Source organism: Macrobrachium nipponense, chromosome 33 (genome assembly GCF_015104395.2).
Source record: "Macrobrachium nipponense isolate FS-2020 chromosome 33, ASM1510439v2, whole genome shotgun sequence".
Taxonomy (NCBI): domain Eukaryota; kingdom Metazoa; phylum Arthropoda; class Malacostraca; order Decapoda; family Palaemonidae; genus Macrobrachium; species Macrobrachium nipponense.
Genome location: NC_087219.1, coordinates 33170806 through 33181253, shown reverse-complemented (window position 1 = coordinate 33181253; position 10448 = coordinate 33170806). Strand labels below are relative to the sequence as shown.

The following is a 10448-nucleotide window of genomic DNA, read 5'->3' as shown; positions in this document are numbered from 1 at the left end:
TAAAATACGGGGTTCATATCGAATTTCTTAAAAATTCGAAAGCCCATTCCAGGATCGAAGGGTGATTTGTTAAGGTCAGAAAATCGATATTGGAACTATTTAGGAGTCTTGTTTGGCTGATTGGCTAGCGTCAACTGACTGTCCTGAATTTCGTCCGTAACCTGGACGGTGGTTCGATCCCAAATGGGGGACCGAAAAATTTGTATCAACTTAAACATTCCCCCTCGGTAACATTATATGAAAATATATCAATTTGGGAGTAAGTGAATTTAGATATTAAAGGACATTTTGTAGCTGGAATTTGATACATATAAATGGATCCACGGTTTGATGTGATAATTATTCATAACAAAAGGCTCTGTTCTGTCAAAACGCTCGAAATTGGCCAACATGGTAGAGGGGTTTCAAACGATTCTAATTACGAAAGCATTCCAGATCGAGGGTTGATTTCGTAAAAGGTCAGAAATCGCATATGAACTAATAGCTCTCTGTTGGGCCTGATTGGATAAGCGTTCACTGATGTCCATGATAGTCCCCGTCCACCGGAACGGTGGTTCGATCCCATGGGGGGACTTGTTATATTAAAAATTCAAAAAAAATTCCCCCCCGGTACATATATGAAACTCTCATTTGGGAGGCTAAAGTGAATTTAGATATTAAAGACATTTGTCGACTGAATTGATATATAAATGGATCACGGTTTGATGTGATAATTAATTCCATAAACAAAAGGCTACGTTTCTGTCCCCAAAACGCTCGAATTGGCCAACATGGTAGAACGGTGGGTTCATTATCGATTTCCCAATTACGAAAGCACCAGAAATTCCCCCGAGGGTTGATTTGAAGGTCAGAATCGATATTGAACCCCCTTATAGCGGTCTCTGTTGGCTGATTGGAAGCGTCCACTGACTGTCCTGAAAATATCGTCCCCGTCCACCTCGGGGGGGTTCGATTTCCCATGGGGGGGACGAAATTGTTATTTCAACTTAAAAATTCCCCCGGTACATATATGGAAAAATTTATTATCATTTGGGAGGTAAATGAATTTAGGATTAAAGGGACATGTAGCCGAATTGATATATAAATGGATCACGGTTTGATGTGATAATTATTCATAACAAAAGGCTACGTTCTGTCAAACGCTCGAAATTGGCCAAACATGGTAGACGGGGGTTTCATATCGATTCTAATACGAAAAGCATCCAGATCGAGGGTGATTTGTAAGGTCAGAATCGATATGAACTTATTAGCGTCTCTGTTGGCTGATTGATAGCGTCACTGACTGTCCTGATTTCGTTTCCCCGTCCCCACCTGGACGGTGGTTTCGATCCCATGTGGGGGGACGAAACTTGTTATCAACTTAAAAAATTCCCCTCGGTACTATATGAAAATATATCTTTGGGTTAGGTAAAGTGAATTTAGATATTAAAGGACATTTTTTTTTTTTGTGGAGCTTGATTGTGAAATATATAAAATGGATCAAGGTTTGATGTGATAATTATTCATAACAAAAGGCTACGTTCTGTCAAAACGCTCGAATTGGCCAACATGGTAGACGGGGTTTCATATCGATTTTCTAATTACGAAAAGCATCCAGATCGAGGGTGATTTGTAAGGTCAGAAATCGATATGAATTTATAGCAATCTTCTGTTGGCTGATTGGATATCGTCACTGACTGTTTTTTTTTTTCCCTGAAATTTTCTGTTCCCCATCCCCACATGGGACGGTTGGGTTTCGATCCCAAATGGGGGGACGAAATTGTTAATCAACTTAAAAATTCCCCTTCGGTTAATGATATGAAAATATATCATTTGGGAAAGTAAAGTGAATTTAGATATTAAAGGACATTTGTAGCTTGAATTGATATATATATATATATATATATATCTATATATATATATAATATATATAATATATATAGAGAGAGAGAGAGAGAGAGAGAGAGAGAGAGAGAGAGAGAGAGAGAGAGAGAGATGTTTCTTCGGTTTTTGGAATCGCTCAGGTAATCAAAAATTGAAAGCTTACCGTGCCGACGTGTCATCGATGCTATTCCTGTCGGTTAGGCCTACAGCATGTAAGCCTAACATAAACAATTCAAGAAGACCTATTCCGGGATTCATGCAGCTCACTGACGTCTGTTAGGGAATCCTGCGAAAGGTGTCCTGTAGGGCTCGTTCCAGTCAACATTGTTTTTCAAAAGAGGTGTCCTTCAACTCGTTGGCATCCTATAGGACCGCGTCACCTTCCCAGAGGAGTCCTTAAATATGTAGTATTTTACGGGACTTTGTCACATTTACTTTGAAATCCTTCAAGGATTAAGATCCCACAGAGTTTTTCACCTATTCAGAGGAGTCCTCAACAGAGGATTCCTTCAAAATGTGGGCATCTTAAAGATCTCTGTCACATTTGCAGTCCCTTCATGAATATTTGGACTCCTATAGGACATTTCCTTGCCACAGAGAAGTCCTTCAGCATGTCGTAACATCCTACAGGGATTTTTATTTTCCAAGAGGATTTCTTAAACACTAGACATTGAATAGGACTTTTCCAACTAAGGCCCTCCTAAGATTCTTACCGAGGTCACCCTTGGCGCCTTTGTAGGTAACATCCTTTATGAATTCCTATCTGTATCCTTCAAAAATGAAGCTTACAAAATTTTACAAATATACTTTTACGCCTCCAAAAGATGACGATTCCTACGATAAGTGGCGCCCTACAAGCCTGATTGAAGGAATAGTCCTTCAAAAGGAACCTTCATTCACTAGTGAGAAGGAAGTGATGAATATCCTACGGGGGAACCTTAAGGGGAACGACAGCGGTCTTCCTTAGGCCTGATTTCAGTCACCGTCTGAAAAACAGGTTCTTGGTGTGAATTACATAACGAAAAGATATTTTTATAAGAGAGAGAGAGAGAGAGAGAGAGAGAGAGAGAGAGAGAGAGAGAGAGAGAGAGAGAGAGAGAGCCTTATTACAATTTAATAACGTTGGAAATTCGTTCAGAGATTGACCAGTGAATAATAGACGTCTTTTCCGGTTTAACTTGTGACCTTTAGTACTAAGGGGATGTGGGAGCCTTCCATTAGTTGTATACCGATGATTGCTGCTCCAATATGATTCATCTCTCATTCTGCAATAGACACGAGTCCTCTGAAATAGATTTAAGTGGTTTAAATCACTTATCGTTCTAATTCACAAAGAGCAGATGTTAATATGAACCAAGACAGAATTACTCTAAACTTATCATCATAACCGTGTTGGAAGACGCGGTTAACTTGTTTTCGGCAAGCCTTTTTGGGAATGAGGTTGCTAGGCCTATGCCCTACTCCACACCAGTTGTGACCAGCCTCAGTCTACTAACTACCATGTTTATGATTCGGTGTTCAAGCCAAAGGAGGCACTATTTGTTTTAACGAATTTTTACTAGTTACCATAGGTCTACTTCAGAATGGATGCTGCTTCATACCACTTTTGGGCAAGATTTGTATCCTGTAAGCTTCCTCTTGCTAGAGAACCGCTTCACTACTTTGTGGAGAGCTATTTTTGTCAAACGCCAAAGATTCTCTCTCTCTCTCCTCTCTCTCTCTCTCTCTCTCTCTCTCTCTCTCTCTCTCTCTGAAAGAAAAGGAATAGTTTTGGACGCGTTAGGAGGGCCGAAAAGGATCTAAAATCTGTCTGGGCAGAGGCTATTGTGATCTCACTAGGTAGTCTGTGGACAACTACTTTAACATTTTCCGTTGGTCATGACTTGGTCTTACAGACCTTGCAGCTCGTTCGGGCTGCCCCAGGTCCCTCAGTGTGAGGTGCCTCTACATTTTCCCAGAAGGCCTTATTGTGATACCATACTAATTAAAGTAGACTATGGGATTTTAGCGTGAGAAAGTATGACAGATGACAGATGAATTGGTAGTTTAAGAACAATAAGGGTTTAGACAAGGAAGAGGGTTGGCTGATGTTTGTAGACGATACAGTGCTGGTCCGGGGAAGTGGAAGAGACACTGCGGAGACTAGTGAAAGAGATTGCAGCTGTGTGCAAGAGGTTAAGTTGAGAGTGAATCTGAGCAGGATTAAGGTTTTGAGCGGATATGAAAACCAGAGAGATTGAGCAGTGAATATTTGAAGTGATGCAAGTAAGGTAGGAAGATGTTTACAAAAAGTATGAGGAAATTTGGTGTTTCTAGAAACCTCATTATGACACTTATATTCTTTACGTAATCAAAACAAAAGGAAGAAATTAAAGTGATATTGATTGATTCCAGGTAACGAGGGTGGAATATGCTGGAAAATGTATTTTAGAAATGTCAAATAAGCAGGTAACTTAAATTATTTACACAAACTGTAAGTTTCCAGTTACCATAACTAGTATGATTTATGCAGATATTTCTTCGCTATTATTTATGTCGTTATCCTTTTTATCATCTAATGATGATGTATACAGTGATCAAAGTCTTGCGCCCAATACTTATATATTATGCTCGTTTTTAAGTATATACTTTATTTTAATGAGACATTCATGATTGTTTTGCTTCTGTTCGCATAAAATGATGTATTTTCCAAGTGACTCGCCTCGTGTTCCAGGTATGTGGAGTGTATTGGTCATTTTTTGGAAGGTAAACAAAATTTTGGTTTGCTCTAACATCTTTTCCTCTTGTCTCCATTCCAGTTAGCCCCGGGCACCCATAGGTGCCCGTGTCCGTGCCTTACCGGGGTGGAGATGACCCTACGGGTCCGTGGCTGTCGGACGGGTGGTGGTGGCGCCCCGACGTGTCCGTGCGGGAACGAGCGAAGAGGTTCCATCCAGCCTCCGACGACGTGCGAGGGCCTCCCGCCTCCGACGGTCGCATCCGCTGGAACACAGGCTTCGTCCTCCTCCAGCAGCCAGCAGCCGAAGCCGTCGGACACCTTCCTCTCCGTCTCAGCGGCGGCGGCGGCGACGTATTCGACCGCAGCCGCTGCCCCGCCGCCTCCTCCGCCGCAAAGCCTTCTGGCGGCTCCCGTCTGTCAGCCTTCCAGGTCACCGAAGCCGAGCTCCCTCACGCGCTCTCACTCCACCGCGTCCGGCAGAGTGCTTCCAAGCTCACACCTCCTGGATCACCTCGGCTGCAAGGGCGTCAGCGGCCCCCGGGTGAGCATCCTCTCCCCGAAGGGCCACGACGGGCCAGACGCGCCTAGGCCGATGGCTCGCCTGTCTTCGAGGTCCTTCTCGCACGGGTGTTATTCCAGCCGCCAGGGAGCCATCAACAGGATCTCCACCAACTCCTTCACGAGCAGGCGCGAACGGGAGCCCTGGTCCTTAGCCAACATGCCCAAGAGACCCGGGCGCTTCTCCAGCAGGAGGAACCGCTCGACGAACGCCAACAACCACGCAAGCGGAGGTGGAGGAGGAGGGGGAGGAGGAGGAGGAGGTCACTCGTCGTCTCTGAAGCATCGCTCCCACACGTCGAACAGCCATCCAGACTTCCGCGAGTTCCGCTTCTGACCTAGACCTACAGAGCCCGGGGTTATAGACAAAGCTTCTCCTATCTCTCCTCTCTCTCTTTTTCTCCCACTCCCTCCTCCTCCTCTTCTTCCTTTTCTTCCGACGCCTGCTGTTTCTCTCGTCACTCCTCTTTCTCTCCTCCTCCTCCTTCTTCTTTCAAGTCTCCCGTTCCCTCACAAACAGTTGAAGTGTCTTATGCGTTCATGGTTGTGAAATGTACTTTTGTGGCTGCCGAGTGAGTGGCGCCACTCCACCAAATGTTCCTCCCAGACATTTGTATTCTTAGATCACAAACACACATACAAAAAAATTATAAAAAAGACATACGCATCTATACACACGCGCACCTCATTATCGCGCATCTGGCAGAAGCTGTTATTTATTTAATAATAAATGCTCAAATCTGTGTGTTAATACGATACATGACTCTTATGTATATTTGTTGTTCCTCGACCGTGAGTGTTTGAGCATGCGCGTGTGTATGTGTTTTCTATTTAAGGAAAAACTCTCGTCACGTCATGGGAGGTACTACGTATATAGTACTACAACTTTTGCGAATCGAAAAGCCATGGAGTTGGCAACTTGCTCCCTTTGCAAAATAAGAATATATATATAGATATATATATATATAAACAATAATCAGAAATTGCTCATTAAATCCTCAGTGACAAGACGTTGATGAACGTGTGACTTTGTACATACCAAGAAAAGAAGAAGACAGCGTTTAAATTTATTTTTGCGTTGCGCTTGTATTTTGCGTGCGTGTGTGTGCATGTGCGTGCGTGCGTGCGTGAGATAGTCCAAAAATAATAAGGAACAGTCAGGATGCTGAACCCACTTGGAGCGGAGGTGCAGCGGCTATTTATGTTTTAAGGTAACATACGGAGCGGCTATTTTATGTTAAGATAACATAACGTAGATGGTGCTATTCTATAACTATATTGATTTGAATTAGACAGAATTCGCACATGGCGTTTCGGTCATGAGTTTTTGCTTCGAGTGTTACATGTTATAGCATCGCGGGTGACGACGTATTGATAAGGACGTTTGGAAAAAGTGTATTGCGTGTGATGCAAAGCAGAAGAAAGACACCGCGTGAAACTTGACACAGTTTTAACAATTCCGACGCTAAATTATAGGGTTAAATTACATTGACCTCGTACAGAAACACATCAGTTGACCTCCACGTAAACCTGATATGGGTGATAGATATGTATAATTTTTATTTTTATCCGCATCACAATTACCTAAACCACTTCTTGAATCTCTGTCCCTGCCTTCTACGACGACGACTGAAGAAAACTCTATTAACCACGATTGATTGATTGATTTGCGGGTTACTATGGCGTCACAGTGCACTAATCAAGATCAGGACCTGTACTAAACCAGTTCAGTTTATAGTAACTGACAGATACGTCCTGTCAAAAACAGTTTTTTTTAGTTCGTCATAAAATTGAGACGACATAATTTGGATGACAGAGTTACTTGATCTAATTATAAAGACTTTATCTTATTGTAAATTTGAACCTGTGGAAATGATCGGGGAATTTTAATCTTTACTTTTAATGACTACCTACTGCTTACTGTATTCGATTTTCATTTTTGCTTGTAAAGGTGGGGAGAGAGATGGTTTGTGAATTAGAGTTTTATTAGTTTTAGTTAATTTTTTTAAAGATCTCTGTATTAATGAAAAAAACATCATTATATAAAACTTTGACCAGACAGCTTCAATATATATATATATATATATATATATATATATATATATATACTATATATATATATGATATATATATAGATATATATATATATATATATATATATATATATCTAACTCTCATCAGTAATAGTATTAATATAATGGTATGGAGATATTTAACATTATCAAACTGATCCGTATTTATTTAGTAATAGTTTCATCTCTTGAAGCAGAATTTTCATTTTCATTTTGGCACCATTACACATTGTTATCATTGTAGCCTTCAGCAACTCGAGAGTTATCTGTCTGTTCAATCCATCATACCCCATCCACACCCACACTCTTTGGAATTCTCTTACCTTCCTCAGTATTTCCATTATTTCACTGGTAGTTCCTTAGACTGAAACCTCCGCCAAGGCTGAGCTATCCACTGCCCTCTACAAAGCATCCCTTCTTCCAAAAAGTTACATTCCTATCTCTCCCAAAATTTAATCACCTGTTGCCATTCACAAGTCCCAACTTTGGTCAAATTTTCGTCTGAATCCAGGCTTCACTTTTTTTGCCTAATCGTGTTACAGAGGAATTAAGTTAACCAAAAACATGAGACCTCCTTTGTGGGCGTTAAAGAAGAAGGTCAGTGCGTACAATCAGAGGAGGTCGGAAGGGAATTCTTGGATTAATTTTTTTTATTTCATTATTTCATTAGTTTATGGTTTTGTTCTGCTATTAATTTTCTTACAGTTGGTTATTTATATTGTAATGTAATAACTATTGTCATTGTTGACTTAGCAAATCCTAACAAGGATTTCAGTTATATATATATATATATATATATATATATATATATATATATATATATATAATATATATATAGTGTGTGCATGTGAAGATAGGGAGAAAGAAGCCAAGAAATGTAAAGGTTTATTTTATCTTGCTGTAGCTTCTTATTTTATTTATGAATTAATAACCATGCATTGTAACCATACATTATTGAAAGGAAATATCATCTGAGAATGTTTCACTTATGAACTATTCAGTTTCCCAAAGGGGAGTTTTGTTATAACATACAAAGTAACGCTGACTGATATAGATAGATAAGATAAACCATAGAGTGCACGAAGTGTGTATTAATGCACAGGGCACAAATCCCACATTATTCATTGTTGTGTTTGCTTCTTAACTGAATGAAATTTTAAGTCGTAATTATTTTCTGTCATGGTACGCTGTGAAGTGTAAGATAAGAATTTTGTTTCTTTATTGTCAGGTTAGTGGGGTCTGTTATGTTACCAGTAAATTTCATGCATGAGGACAGGTTATCTTGTGCTTGTAACAGCGTGTAACAGTTAATTATCAGTCAAAAAAAATAACCACACAACTTCCCACATCATTAATCACCTAACCTAAACTAACCTAACATTACTCAAAGCAACTCGACCGAACCTGTATAGTGTCCTATACCCTTCCCAGTGGAAGCTTTGCTCCCAAGCCCTGGGATTTACCCCAAAATTCAGTTTGACTTTACGTCTTAAAAGACAATTTATTATCCATGGTTTTCATGTGGCTTGGCAGAATTCAGATACCTCACAAAAATAACGACCTCTCATTACATAAATGCGACACATCGTGTCATTGGGTTGAGTCATTCATTAACTCATCTCTTTGAGTACTAGATCATCGCCCCATTTATTTATTTATTTATTTTTTATTATTATTATTATTATTAGCCGAGTAGGACCCACATTCCAAGTTAGTTTATCCTTGGTTCAGAAACATTACTTCGTTGTTCCGTTCCTTCACGAAGAGTCAAAAGAATTTTGTGCTTGACGGTTGGCAGGGTCGAGACGGCAGTTCGTCCTTCCAGGAGCTCGCAAGTTATTTTATTCGTTATCTGATCATGTAGGAACCTGACCCTTGCGCGTTCCCCAATATCTGTTCTTTGCCCTCTTCAAATGACGGTACTCGAGTCACTTTTGTGTAGTTAATGCGAAGAAAATCAGAGAATGAAAACTGGTCAGAAGTGCTACCAACCTAAACCTTCGGAAAGGAACGCCGTCGTGAAAACTGTAGTGTTTCTCAGTTTGGCCAGCACTTGCAACCCGCCTTTGGTTACCCTTCCGTTGAGTCTTAGATACTTTCAACTGTTTTTTTAGTCTTAGTTTTTAATTTCAGAAACCTGTTAAGTTAAGTGAAAGATTTGTTCATTATCTGCCCATATCACATCTCTCGCCATTTTATCATTGCATGATAATAATCACTAGACATATATAGATAAGAGAACCAGTACCTCAGACATAACCCAGTTTTGTAGTGGAGTAACTGTACTATTTATATATCTACGAAAGTCATCATGTATTGGATCATCAAGAGTGCATATTTTACAATTCCAATACATATATATATATATTTAGGCGTATCGTTACCCCTGTGAAATGACGGTTTCCAGACGTTTTAATAACACACTGTACATATCCGATTGAATGTAGTATATCATTGTCGCCATCGTCATCTTTAGTGTCATCTCTTCATAACACGATCATAGCCATTACCAATGTCTGCGTCATTTCCTTTCAGTGGTTGTTCGGAAAACTTCTCGTATGTATAATTATAAAAGAATAAAACTAGCGCTATGTCTGAGTGACGGGGAACCTTTCCTAACATATTGTAAGACTTTCTTTGTGATAGGTCGGACGTAAGGAAAAACATTGACATTGTTCAGTCTAGTGTAGGGTATTTTTACACACGCTTTCATGCTGTGGAAACGTTGTCCTTGGCGAACTTAGTCCTCGATATTTACAATACAGTACTTTAGGAACCGAGGACAGCGTCGACTTTGTAAGCTATAAGTGCTTAGACAAATGTATATAGATGAAAAAGAGCCTTAAAATACCTGTATAATCTGCAGTTTGCTATAATTTAGTTATATTAGTATACCAACAGACTTTATGAGGTAGTGAGGAACGTAATCGGCTTATTTTAGCATCGGTGAGGAAAGCATTTACGAAACAATGCTTTATTTCCAAAGGCTTTGTTGGATTATGAAGTTAAACAATAAGGAGACGTTCAATTCAAGAATAACCATTGTGATATTTTCTAATTTCGAGTCGAATAAAGTCTATAGTGTAAGCGTCGGTCGCTATATATGCGCCATGACTTGACGTTAACCTTCTGCTATCTCGCAGTGAGTGTGGCGTATTCTATTCTCCAAAAAGCATAATAAAAGTCCTTGAGAACCACAACCCAGCCTTCCATCCACGACTGTGCACTCGCCCGCT

General features: G+C 40.1%; 1 protein-coding gene across 1 annotated transcript in view; it reads left to right on the top strand.

Annotated features, from left to right (window-relative positions):
* LOC135203076 (forkhead box protein C1-like) overlaps window positions 1-7242 on the top strand; it is a 14886-nt gene extending 7644 nt beyond the window's left edge. The window contains exon 2 of the mRNA XM_064232688.1: window positions 4662-7242. Within this exon, the coding sequence (XP_064088758.1) occupies window positions 4713-5477 (765 nt within the window). The 5' untranslated portion in view covers window positions 4662-4712 and the 3' untranslated portion in view covers window positions 5478-7242. The remainder of the gene's footprint in view (window positions 1-4661) is intronic.
* Window positions 7243-10448: the final 3206 nt, after the last annotated feature.